Here is a 13,511-nt window from a genome sequence, read left to right on the forward strand (position 1 = left end):
AAGCCTCCTCAGAAGAGTTTTGAAACTCTTCATCTTCTGCAACAGAGATGGAAGAGTTTCCACCTCTTTCCGTCCTCTTTGTTGTGCAGGAGAGAAGGAAGCAACAGCTGATAGAGGGGGATTTGTTTGGTGTAAAGAACCCCTCCCAGCCACAGGGGAGTGAGCAGGTGGTCCCAAGTCCCTTTGCTTGACTTGTCCCAAGTCCCCTGGCAGCCCGGCTCCTACCTGGAACACCGTCATGATGGCTGCAGGGAAGGTATCAAAGTTGGCCGATGGAGTTCCGTCCATGAAGTTAAACCTGGAAAGGGAAGCAGGTGAACATCAACAGGATGAAATACCAAGGTCACCAAACCCCTGACTGCTGTGCTATCGGTTCTCTTGTGTTTAGGAGGACCCTTCCCCACTCCAGAAAATGTCTCCTGAGCATTTGGTGCCAGAAACCAGAAGGTCTCCTGGCTAGAAGACCCACACAGCCCAAAGCCAGCCCTCGAGCAGGGATTTTCCTGTGGGAGGAGACTGAGGGGGAAGGCTACAGTCTTGCTGGGCCCCTAAAGAGGGTGTCATCACTTGGCTTTAACACCAAGAAACCCCTGTTCCTCAGCCTTGAAATGACATACCTGCCTCCAAACAGCTGCATTCCCAGCAGGGCAAAGACTACAATGAAGAGGAAGAGGAGGAAGAGCAGACTGATAATAGATTTCATGGAGCTCATCAGCGACACCACCAAATTCCTCAGGGATGCCCAGTACCTAGAAAACAGAGATATTGCTGGAGCACTGGCAGTGATGCTGACTCCTGACATCAGCAGGAGAGCAGGAGTGACTGGATCTGGGCTGCAGCCACAGTCTGAGAGGGAGGATGGATGGCAGGAACTGATGGTGGATACGTACTTGGTTATCTTAAATATCCGCAGGAGACGAAGAGCTCGTAGGACACTGATTCCAAAAGAGGTTCCTGGTCTGAATATAGCCCAAACCACTTCGAAGATGCTTCCCACTGTGACCTGAGAAGCAGACACAGCCACAAGCCAAAGACAGGCTCAGGATGGGCTGCTGCAGGGAATCTTAACATCCCCGAAGACAAGACACCCACTGCCCAGTCCAGGACCTGGTGTCTCAGGCTGTCCTGGCAGAACGTGCTCCCTGCCCACTGTGAGGGCCATCCTGATCTCCCCCTTGGTGCCTTGCATTGCAGACCCCTGCTAAGCATCTCCCCCCACACCCACATCATCCCTGGGTCTGCTCACCCCACAGTCGAAGCAGTTGAAGGAAGAATGGAAGTAAAGGCGTGGCCCCATCCCGTACATCTTTAAGGACATCTCCAGAAGGAAGAGCCCAAGAAACAGGAACTCTGCATAGTCTGGAAGACAAAACCCAAGTGTGCTTGAGGCACAGAGCTGTGTGGAGCACGCTGCATGCACCCACCACCTGAGCATCCAGCACACCACAGAGATGGGACAAGTAAAGGACCACGCTGCATCCCCAAACTCTCAGGGTTTGGGATGAGGGAATTTTATCTGTGAGGAGCTAAGTCGCATGTTACAGAGCATCAAGCCCTTGAGTTAATCATTCAGGGAAGATGCACCAGTGTCCCAGAGGATCGAGAGCACCAGACACGGCCAGCACGGAGCAGAGCAGTTCTCTGGCATTAAACCACAGCGGCTGAGGAGCCTACAAAGGCATCACCCACACGACACTGTTAGGGGAGTATTATCAACCTGGATTAAAATCATTGCATGGCTGGAATTTGGCCAGGGAAACAGAGCCAAACAACCAAGAGCCAGTGAAAAGCCTTTCCAGCTATTTCATGAGCATTTAGCAGGCAGGAGCCTGGCTTTTCACCTTTTCCAGAAGATGCTTCTCACCACGACCAGCTGCCGTACCACACCGCAGCGTGCTGGGAGCCCGGCAGGCCTGAGCCTACTGCTGCAGATTTGGGTAGAGCTGGGGCTTGACAGGGACATTTTCAAGGTGAGGAAAGGCAGCGTGTCTGAGAAAGCAGCACTGTCCCCACTGCAGCAGCTCAGGAGTGACACATGTGGCACTGACCACGCTGCTCTGCAGTAGCCCACACTGCAATGCTTCCGAGTCCTGGCCTTGTCCATGCTGGGCTCAGGGAGGCTCCATAACTGGGAACCTCCAAGCCTGGGATTCCCCCACCATGCTCTGCATGAAGATTTTAACCAGGGTGTTCTGCTATGACCAGTCCCATCCCTGCAAATTCACACCTTTCTGGCAATGGCTTGTGCACATTCAGAGATGGTTCTCCAGAGAGCCTTCCATCACCACTGTTCACAATTTGGGGATAAACTCCACTGAGACTGGCAGCGTTTCTCTTTCACAACAAACACATCACACCTGAAGGACACGGAGCCAGCACACTCCTCCGTGTTTGCTCACAAGGCTGAGACAGCTCTCAGTGGCCATGGGGCCAAGGGCAAAGCTGAATTAAATATCTGTACGTGATCATTTGTTACCAACAGTGAATGGAGCTGAGGTTATTCCCCACCCATTTCCACGCCAGCATGACTGTGGAGGGACTCATCCCTGTGTGCCTCAAGGCAGGCACTGTGTGCTGCAACCTCCAGCCACTGGAGATAAGAAGGTTTTTCCTGCCCAAGCAGAGCTCCCCCACCTACACCAAGGCCAGGGACTCACAGAGGAAGTGGGTGAGCCAGGCTGGCTGGTTGTGATGGACGATGGCCACGCAGGCAGTGTTGAGAGCCACCAGGCTCAGGACAATCCAGTAGAAGACCTGGGATTTGACCATGTGGCGAACGGATATGCGCAGGAGCCGCTCCTTGTGCCGCAGGTAGGAGGCACCGTCTACCCTGGCACCCTTGAGGCCAGAGTGACTCGAGGGGTTTCCTGAAGGAAAAAGAAGGGGAACAAGGAGTTGGATGCTCCAGCCTCTCCTGCAACATGGGACAGGACAGATGGCTCACGGACACTGCTCTCATGGAGCACAACACGTCCCCAAGAACTCATCCCACAACTCATTAAGAATTTTTATGTGACACAGGGGGCAGCAGGAGGTTTGCTGCTAAACCAGCTGAAATGGCTGATCTGGGACACTCTGGGGACCCGATCAGCTGGCAGAGGTCTGGGGGAAGCAGGCTGCAGACTGCACTGACCCAAGGTTGGATGGAGAGGTCTTCTCTGCGCCAGCCTCCGCTCGCCCACGGAGGAGATGTCGACACAGTGCTCGTCACCCGACATGGCATCCGTCCGGTTCCGCTTGATGGTGGCTCGCCTGAGCACTGGGAAGGCAAGAGGGACAGGTCTTGGAGCCCAGTGGCCCAACTCTGCCAGTAGCCAGCTCGCTGGACCAGAACCTGGTGGTCAGTACTCAGGTCTGGCAACAGGATGGAGAGACCCAGGTGATCCCAGTCCAGAGCTACCCCTGGTGTGGGATCAGACACCTCCCAGCCTCCGCGCCCTCTCAGGAGTTACGGTGCCGATCCACCTCCCCTCGCCGCTCTCTTGGGCTGCAGACCCCACTGGGGCCTCCCCAGACCTCCCATCACAGCTGGAGGGTCTGAGCCTCCAGCTCTCAGCAGGCAGAAGGAAGGGCAGGCAGATTTTAAGGGCATTGCTGGTCTTACCTTCTAAGGCTGAGGTCCCCGAATTTTTGTTCTCTTCAGCCAGCATGACTTCCTCTACGCAAAACACACAGTTCAGCATCAGGAGACAAGGCACTGTCACGTGTCACTGCCTTGTACCTAAGAACTTCCCCCAGCCCAGAGGCTGGCTCTGGATTGCAAACTCTCACCAAGTATTGGTTAAGGGCCCAAAAGCAAATTCTGGAGGGTGACAGGTGGCAGCTACCAAACATTGCATCAGAAAGAAGTATTACTTGTGATCAGTCCTTCTCCCTCCACTGTCATAAAGCTCGTGAAAGATGCTGAAAATTGTAGACAGGTCTGGGGCTCAAGCAACCCAACCCAGGGCTAAAGCTGAGGTCTGGTGCTCAGGACTCATTTCAAGACACCCATCTTTTACAAGTCTGAATGCTGGATGAAAGTGTAAATCTTCCCTTCCCGGAGCTGAATGCACTGACCTGATTCCTACAAGGAGCAAGCAAGGACATGAGCAGTGGAAGTTTGGGAACCAACACCCACAGGCTGTCATCCCTGGTGTCAGGAGGAAGCCTGGAACTTCCACCACCCCCAGCCCAAGTCCAGGAGTCCTGAGGTAGGAACCAGTAAGTTTATCCCTTCCAGATGGCCCCAGGAGGGGACTTAACTGGAAAACCCCTCTCCCTTTTCACTGCTCTTCTTTCCCACTGCCCACCACTGCAGGGGACTCCAGCAAATGCCAGGAGAGAGGAAACCATGGCAGAGCACAGCTGACAGCCGTGTTGCTCACAGCCTCCCTGGAGATGTAACGTGCTTCGTGCACAGAATGTGACAATTTCGTGCCACAGAACACAAGGACTCAGCAGAGCTTGGTGATGTCCTTGCTTGCAGCCTGGTGGGACCATCACACCAAGCTCACCCATGCTCTCAGCATCACCATGTGAGCACCTTGGACACTCCGGGGCTCAGAGATTCCTTTCTATCCCCACCACCCCACACAACCAGCAGTCTGTGGTGGCCGTTGTCCCCCCAGCTGTGCCCCTGTCCCCATCCTTTACCCGCTTTGTCTATCCATGCCCGGTAGCCGTTGAGCTCCCGCTCGATCTGCTGCTGGCGCCGCAGCTTCATGAAGGCTCGGCGGTTCTCCACACGCTCCCGCTCTTTGGCAAACTCCCTGGGGAAGGAAGGGCACAAGGTAGGGCTGAGAGCAGGCAGCAGGATGCCCAGGTGGCTGGGGAACCACGGCACAGAAAGCAGGGACAGAGGTGATTGCTGGGGATGTGCACAACCATCGCCAGCCAAAGCGTGGCCAGAGCATGGGGGAATGATCAGGGAGGAGAAAAGCAAGGATGGATGGATGTGAGCTAACGCCCTGCTTGATTGCTCAGTCCTGTATGGAGCTGCTGCCACTCAGGAAGGATGCTCCCAGTGCCACCCAGCTCCAGAGCCAGCTCAGCTTCTGTGTGTCCCTTCAGGGAATAAAAACTGGGCACTGTGAGGAGGCAGTGAGGGGATGGAGGAGGGAAGGTCCTGTCCGTTGCCTTTGCCTCCTCCTCTGAATCCTTTTCCTTTCCAGCCTCTCCTTGGACTGTTTTCCCAGAACATGAGACATGCCTGTCCTCCTCTGGATCTCAGGGTCTCACAAGAGCTGTCCAGGTGTGATGACCAGCACAGAGACTCCCTGCCCTATCCCCAAGTCCCAGCATCTGCGGAACTCCAGCCCACGCCCTCAGCCCCTTCCCAGTCCCAGGATACCCCAAGGGAAGCGTGATTGCAAACAGCAAATAGCACTGTTCTCTCTGAGAGAGGAACATCTCTCCCCCCAGAGACCAGCAGAAATCTCAGGCCTCAGAAAACAAAACAAAAAAAACTATTCCAAAGAACGGAAAGAGCTGGTCTGTCTGCTGCAGAGAGCGTTCAAGTGCATTACCCCAGCTGAGCTATTACACCCTGATGCTGTGTGGGCTTTTGCATATGTGTGTGTGTGTTTGTGTGGAAAGCCCGGAATGTTCCCTGCATCTCTTGTTTAAGATCCCCAGACAATTCAGGCGCTTTTAATTCCACCCCAGGAAGGTGAAGTTTCCTGCCGCTCTGGCATTAAGTGTCAAATGACTCCCCCTCCAGCACTGGCTTTTAGACTGAAATGAGACTTTCTTCCTGGGGCAGGGAAGCAGGAGGGGAGGGAACAAAAGGCAAAGAAGAGAAAAGCAGCCTAAGTGAAGGGAAGGAGGGTGGGAGGAGATGGGGGAGAAGGAAGGACCTCCCCAGTCAACAGTGAAATGCACTCAGTTTTGGGCATGCCATGCCAAAACACCTCCTTGCTCTAAGCTGGAGGAAAGGCAGGAGAATTTTGGCTGCCCTGTCAGCCTTCGTCACCCTTTGTTTGCAAATCTGGGATATCAAGGAATGGGAAGATGCTGTTTGGAGTCAGAGTTGGAGGGGAAGTTGCCTGTCCTCCTCTGGTTTGGTCCTGTGGTCCTCCCAGTTCTGCATCACGGGCCATAACTCCATGGCAGCCTTGGCAGCACTTTTCCCAGACCCCATAGATATCAAATCCTAGAAAAAAATTTGGGTTGGAAGGGACCTTAAAGACCATCTCATTCCTTGCCATGGGCAGGGACACCCTCCACTACCCCAGGTTGCTGAGAGCACCATCCACCCTGGCCTTGAACACTTCCGAGGATAAGGAAGCCACAACTTCTCTGGGCAAACCTGTGCCAGGGTCCTACCACCCTCACAGGGAAGAATTTGTCCCTAATATCTGATCCAACCCTGCTCTCTGTTAGTGGGCAGCCATTCCCCCTTGGCCTTGTCCAAAGTCCCTCTCCAGTTCTCTTGAAGCCTCTTCAGGGACTAGAAGGGGCTCTAAGGTCTCCCCAGAGCCTTCTCCTCTCCAGGCTGAACAACCCCAACCCTCTCAGCTTGTGTGCAGCTGTCGGAGAACTTGGGAAGCTCCTCCTGATTTGTATCAGCTGGGAACCCGGGCACTCTCTGCTGCTTCCTGCTTGCCCATCCCTCTGTCCAGCTCCTTTTGCTACATGGCAAGAGAAACCATCATCATGTGCCTACAGTGGAAGCTTCCCAGGAGAACCAGCTGAGCCTCAAGCCACCTTTTCCTGCAGAAGGGAATGGAGGCATTGGAAAAGATGCTCACCAAGCACCACTTTCTCCCCAGCCAGCCCTTTTGCTCGTGAAGCACTAATTTACAGGAGGCTGGTGCCACACGCACTCAGGGACAAGGTCCGTGCAGCTGCGGCAGCATCTCCGAGGGAGTCACTTCCCACTCACTTGATCCCTAATGGAGCTTAATTGCTTTTGTCCATTAGAAGGAGGAAGGGGTGGCAGAAGGGGGAGGGGTGGGGTAGAAGAAAAGTTAATCTCAAGTTAATGAATTATTACATTTCAGAGAGACACGTTGCCGAGCAGGGCAGCAGCGGGGGCTGGTGACATCTGAGAGTGGGTAGGCGCTGCTGACAGATCAAGGATTGCTCAGAGCCAATTTGCAGCAGCAGGCAGAGATAATACTGTGTGTGAGTGAGAACAGGGCCAGCCATGGTGACTGACAGCTGCTTGGGAAGGCTCCAAGTCACCGGCAGGGCAGCCTGGCATCGCCCAGTGAGCAGGTGCCTGCCTCCCATTGAAGGGCTCTGCTCCTGCTCTCTTGGGGTTACACCACCAGGGACGGCCCAATTCTGCCCGGCAAAGAGCCCAGGGCAGTGCTGCCCCACGGGATCTCTGTGAGGGGGCTCAGTGCACCCAAGCAGATTGCACAGTCTCCACCAACAACACCTCTGCTTGTCCACCCGGGTCTTCTGGCCCCAGAAACCAACGGCTCCAGCTCAAAAACATCCACCCCTGGCAGCCAAAATCCCTGATGCCAACCTTGTGTCTTCTCTTCCCAGCCTCATGAAGCCAAAGACACTCAGAGAGCTCTAGAGGCAACTGCTGAAGGCCCTGGTGGGTTTTGGGGATCAATGTGCCATCTGTCCTCCTGCTCCCACGGGCACCATTCCCCCACACCCTGTGCCCAGTCCACTGGGGCAATGGGAGCACAGATGCTTTGCTCCTCCTCTGTCTGCAAATTCTCCTCCAGAGCCTTGGAATTTCCCTCATACGGCCTGAGACCATCTCTGCTCCTGGCAGGAGACCCTTGGGGACACCACCAGGCTCAGCCACATTCCTCTCTGGGCCCCCACAGCCACCCTCACATCAGAAAATGGTTTTAGTCCAACATTATCTGCTCTAAGGACTGGAAAGCCCAGGTCTGGTTTCAACAGGTGAACCACTTGTGGAAGCATCCAGCCTGAAAATGGGTCCCCTCTTAAAAAACAAAAACAAAACCAAAAAACCCCCTGAAACAAACTAACAAGCAAGAAAACAGGAAAAACCCCCAAACAACCAACTACAAGAAAACCAAGAACCAAAAAGAAGTCAAGAGAAAAGAGTATCACAGCTACTGCAATCCATTTTTCTACGTTTTAGACCATCTTTGAGTGCTAAGCAGCTAAATAGTGCTGGTTACATCAATGTTGTGGCCTCCATGCTTTGAAACAACAAACCGTCTATCTTCAGACCCATCAACTCATCACCTCTTGCCTCTATTAAAGATGCTTCCAGCAAACCAGTTATCAAATCAGCCTTAAAACAACTTCAGGCAGCAGAAAGGATAGGATGGAAATCAGAGAAATACTGGATTACACACTGAGGATGAGCCAGCAGCACCACTCTGCGATGAAAAAAAACAAATATAATGGGATGCATAACAAAAAAGACCATCTGTAAGACATCAGTTAACACTACTGCTCTCCTCAGGTCTCAGCTCATGGCTCCACTTCAGGTTTGAGCACCACGATCTGAGGAAAAACTGCCTCTGAGGCTCCAGGAGGGTGTCAGAGAAGGTTATGGGACAGAACTGACAACAGACGGTGTGGCAAACACAGCTGAGACCATTGCAAACCAGGGGGATCAGATGGTATTTACCCAAGAGGTGTAAAGGAACTGAAGTGAGAGTGCTGAACTGACTGTGCAGTCTGTAACCTGGAGCCTCAACCTAAACACACGGTGACAGGCAGAGCTGGCACTGCAGACTGGGATTACTGCACTGAACCCATGGCACAGGCAGGAGCAGGGTGTCCAAAAGGTACAAAAACCTCTGCAGGGGGAAGGTCTCCTTCACAGGACCGCTTTGAAGGAGAACACAAGCTTTTCCAGTGAGGGCGATTGCTTGATTTAAATTCACTTGAACTTTAATTTCACTTGAACAGAGTCAGAGAAGATTCAAGACCAGGCTGGACAGAGCTCTAAACAACCTGTGCTCTAGTTGAAGACGTCCCTGCTCATTGCAGGAGGTTAGACCAGGTGGTTTTTAAAGGTCCCTTCCAACCCAAACCATTCTATGATTCCTTAATGTCTTGGGTTGCAATATGTAACCAAAAGTATGTGTTCTGTTTGCCATCTGTTGAAACCTTTTGGGGAGGTGTTTTCTTTATCTCTTGTATAACCCATTCCTCATAACTCCAGGGGGTAGGTGCCTTCTGTTAATGGGCAGCTGTTAAACCAGGTGGGGCAGTGTTCTTTATCTCTTCCACGACCCATCCTCCCTCCAGGGGATATCTGCTGTTCATGGGCCATCGAGGCCCACTGCATGGCTGATACAATCACATCATCCCATTGGGAGATGCTCCACCCAGTGGGAGGAGCCAAGCATTCCTACCTGGATAAAACCTGAGATTCAGAACTGCAGGGCAGCCTGTTTTCCACTGGATTGCCAGAGGAAGACTGGACCCATCTCACCACCACTGGATCCTTTCTACAGGATCATCTCTACTCCAATGGAACCACATCTGTCACTCCAAGAGGACTCATTTTGGACTGCTTCCAACACCCTGACCAACAGGGTGTCAGGTTGTATTCTGACTCTGTCAGTGTTTCTAGGATTTTTTTTGTTTGCTTGCTTTGTTTTTTTTTTTTTTCTACTACATTTGTATTTTTAATATTTGTAGTAAAGAACTGTTATTCCTATTCCCAGAACTTTGCCTGAAAGCCCCTTAATTGCAAAATTATAATAATTTGGAGGGAGGGGGTTTACATTCTCCATCCCAAGGGAAGCTCCAGCTTTCCCTGGCGGACACCTGCCTTTCTAAACCAATACAGTTAAGAAAGCTGTGTTGTCTCAAGAAAGCCTTCTCTGAAGCACTGAGTGGTGAAGAGACAGGATACAGAAAGAAAGGCAAACAGGAACACCCCATTTCTTGTATTCCCTGTCCAGCAGGTTTGATCATGCCCATGCACTCGGGCGGTAGCTCTGTGTCACCACGGTGTGACAAACCTGCAGTGGGAGCGCGCAGCTGACGCTGCTAAAGAGAGCACATTTATAGAGAGCTGGCAGTCACACGAGCTGGGGAAGGAAAAGCTGACAAGCTGTTGGTGACAGGGAACGGTAAAACGGGAAGGAGCTGGGAGATACCAGCCCTGAGATTACCCATTACATCACTGCCCCAGTTAAGAAGGGGCAGATGCTGACGGGTACCTTCTGCCTTGAGGAAAACTTGTGGTTGTCCACCTGGATTTCTCCAAGGCCAGGTGTGCTGGTACTAAACTGAGAAGGGAAGTGGACACTTCAGAAGGGAGAACAATCCTGCAGGAAGACCTGGACAGGCTGGAAGAGTGGGCTAACGAGAACCTTGTGAAGAGAAGCTGTGGCTGCCCCATCCCTGGAAGCATTCAAAGGTGGTTGGAACAACCTGGTCTAGGGGAAAGTGTCCCTGTCCATGGCAGGAGAGTTGGAATGAGATGATCTTTACAAGGTCCTTTCCAACCCAGGACATTCTCTGATTCAAATGTAAGGTCTTGGACATGGGAAAGTAAAATCCAGCAGGACAGCACAGGCTGGAATCTACCCATCTGGGGAGCAGCTCTGTGGAAAGGGACCTGCAGGTCCCTGGGACAAGTTCAGTATGAATGAGCAGTGTGCTGCCACAGCAAAGAAAGCCAACATGGTGCTGGGCAGCATCAGCAAGGGCAGAGAAGAGAGACACAAACATTCTAGCTGTAGACTCTCCAATTCATCATTATTCCCAGGGATAACACCACCGAGGTTTGAATCGCTGTCCCACTGCCCAGAGAACTCTGCAATGCTGCACCAAAGGCAGCAATAGCATGCTCGGCCCACGCTGCAAAGAAGCTGCAGAAGGGTGGCAGAGGGTCTGGCAGCTCTAGCAGCAAGGAGCAGAGATGGGAGCTCGAGATTGTGTTTCACTCTTTATCAGGCAGGGCTGGCATGAGCAGTGCAGCTTCAATGCTTCAAGAGCCCCGGGCTTTGTTCACAATCACTCCCACTGGCTCATGCAGCGCTGGGAAAATGTCACTCCTCCCTTTCCCTCATATGCTCCAGTTTTTATCCCCTCTGTAAGCAGAGAACATCTTTATAGTCTCCTTTTGCATGCGACTGCAATCCGCCGATGAAAGGTGTGTGGTCAGTACTGCAGGTGAGATGTAGTACGGGGAAAAAACCCCACATCGATTTTCAGCCTTTCATCACATTAACTTCCCAGGAGCTTCCAGTACTCCCATTGATACCTTCTTCACCCAACAGTGAAGTGCCCAGCACCCCCTTGCCAGGGCGGAGCTGCTCCTGGAGGAACTGGGCATCTCTGAAGCCATCCACCGGCTCAAATCGCTGCAGCCACGGCCACGCGATTGCTGCCATCAACCAGGAGGACAGAAATTACCATAATCTGGAACAAACAACTCCGAAAACAATCTGTAAGCAAGCACTGTCTGCTGAGTGCTTTGTTGAGAGGATCAAAATGGAGCCTTTTCACCCACAGCCCGCAGACCATGGGCAGTCCATGGAGCAGATTTGCAAGGAGGCAGAAATAAGAGCAATTTTGAAGCAGCGGAGTCATGCTGGCAAATAATTTGCCAGGAGAAATCAAAGGGGAAAGTCAACGAGTCATCTTTTTGTTGCGGATTATTTTTTCCCCCTTCTTCTCACCCAGCTGGCTGTAAGAGGAGTCATTATTCCCTGTAACAGCAGAGGATCTGGCACAGCAGCCATGCACGCCTCTTGTCAGGCAGCTTGTTTGCACGGGGCTTGGAGCCCTTGGCAGAAAGGTGGCCCAGCAGAGCACAGCAGAGAGGCACTCGTTGAATATGGATGCCCACCTGCCTGCTGAATAGAGATGAAGGTCCCCAAGACTCCTTTGCCTGGCCTGTGCTCAAATATCACAGTGATGACAAAGCTTCTCCTGGACAAAGTGACGAGCATGGACGTTTCTCACGCGTCCCATGGTGGTGCTGGCGGGCCTGGGATGCTGGGGGCATTACAGCCCCCTCCTCATGACACCCACTCCTCCCTTCAAAAGGAATCTCAACTACTGAGTTCCCAAGCACAACACAAGCACAGATATTTCACATCTCATTCGAGCCACGCTTTGAGATCCTACAATCCTTCCAGGAAAAAGCCAACGTGATGCTTCCAAGCTTTCATACTTCCAACTGCGTATTTCTTGGGCGTAGAACCACAGACTCATTCAGCTTGGAAAAGCTGAAGATCCTCAAACCCAACTATTAACATAACAGCACTGTGTTCACCACTATAGAATGTCCCTAAATGTCATATCCACATGTTTTTTGAACCCTTCCAGGGATGGTGGTTCCACTGCTTCCCCAGGCAGCCTGGTCCGATGCCTGACCATTCTCACAGCAAAGAATTTTGTTTGTTGACATCTTGCTGAGAATTTATGGTCTCCCCACAAGCTTTCCTGCATTGTGATGTGTGTCTCCTATTTCTCTCTTCATGAATCTCTGAGACATTAATCCTCTTCCCAGTGTTTTTTGGCTTCAAAGCACCAGATCCTGGTCAAACGCGTGGGGCCCAGGTTTTTGTGTGGAGCTGGCGAAAAGAACCCTCTCTCCATTGAAAATGTACACTTGTTCCCTCAACACCCTTATTATTAATTGCTATAAAACTTAATTTTATTCATCGTTTGTTATGCATCCAAATTGGATGGGGAAAAAAATTCAAATTAACTGAAGTGAAAAGATTTCTGAAGATGGTACAGAAGGCTCCTGAAGGAACTGAAGAAAACTCTCCCGAGACTGGGAACGCAGCGCTAACCCAACCTGAAAGAAAGATCTTAAGACAAAGAAATCTTGCCAAATTGATCCTTTAATTATAACATTAGTCGTTTCTTTCAAAGGCTTAGTGTAAGAGCTGGGGGTGGGGGGCAGAAAAGACTTAAAGGGAGAAAAGACTTAACATCACCAGGATGAGCGGAGGCAATTAGGAGGATTTAAATTACTCTCTTGTTTGGTACAAGGCAGATAGATTTCATTTTTCTTGCCATCATGCTCGACTTCTTGCTCTGCCATTAGCTTCCAGAGGTCTTCTCCTTGGCTGGCCTGAGGGCCGAGCCTTCCCAAGCATCTCCTTCCACTCTGCACCCACTCTGCTATTTCTGCAGACCAGAAATACCAGTGATGATAACAGCTCTGACACCCTGGAAAGGGGCTGGGTGCACAAGACTGGGTATGGGGATGGAGTCTTCCAGCTCTCAACAGAAGGATGATGCTGCAATGAATGGAGGAGGGTGATTGCAAACCAAATTTTTTTCTGCAGAGGCTGTGGAAAGGGAGGTGGGAAAGAGTCAAAATGCAGCCTGTTTGGTACTGAAGCTCTGGATGAGTCCTCAGGAAGCTCTGCATGAGTCCTCAGTGCTGCACCTCCAAGCACAGCTTGTTTTTTTATCTGCACTCTTTCATCTTCTTGCTCCCAGTGGCAAACTAGACACAAGCCATCTTCTTGCCAGGAGGGGCAAAGCAGGCAGGGCCTCTGCAGTCACTAGGACCCATCCTAGTGGCAATGGTCACTCCTGGGGTGGCACTACTGCCACTGGCACATGACACCAGCAGCAGGGACAGGGCAGCGTGG

The 13,511-nt window shown here is 51.9% G+C and overlaps 1 protein-coding gene across 10 annotated transcripts in view; it reads right to left on the reverse strand.

The window, feature by feature from the left end:
* CACNA1E (calcium voltage-gated channel subunit alpha1 E) overlaps positions 1–13,511 on the reverse strand; it is a 108,326-nt gene that overhangs the window by 40,618 nt on the left and 54,197 nt on the right. For all 10 annotated transcript variants that reach the window (XR_010722396.1, XM_066192128.1, XM_066192120.1 and 7 more), the window contains exons 9-16: positions 4,636–4,751; positions 3,605–3,658; positions 3,134–3,259; positions 2,658–2,867; positions 1,247–1,359; positions 891–1,003; positions 618–749; positions 226–298 (exon numbers count right to left, since the gene is read on the reverse strand). Coding sequence is in view for 9 of the 10 variants with exons in the window: in XM_066192128.1 (XP_066048225.1) it covers positions 226–298; positions 618–749; positions 891–1,003; positions 1,247–1,359; positions 2,658–2,867; positions 3,134–3,259; positions 3,605–3,658; positions 4,636–4,751 (937 nt within the window). In the remaining variant the exon portion in view is untranslated. The remainder of the gene's footprint in view (positions 1–225; positions 299–617; positions 750–890; positions 1,004–1,246; positions 1,360–2,657; positions 2,868–3,133; positions 3,260–3,604; positions 3,659–4,635; positions 4,752–13,511) is intronic.

This window comes from Chamaea fasciata, unplaced genomic scaffold (assembly GCF_029207755.1).
Source record: "Chamaea fasciata isolate MVZ Bird 193981 ecotype frontalis unplaced genomic scaffold, bChaFas1.0.hap1 SCAF_10, whole genome shotgun sequence".
NCBI classification, from domain to species: Eukaryota; Metazoa; Chordata; class Aves; order Passeriformes; family Sylviidae; genus Chamaea; species Chamaea fasciata.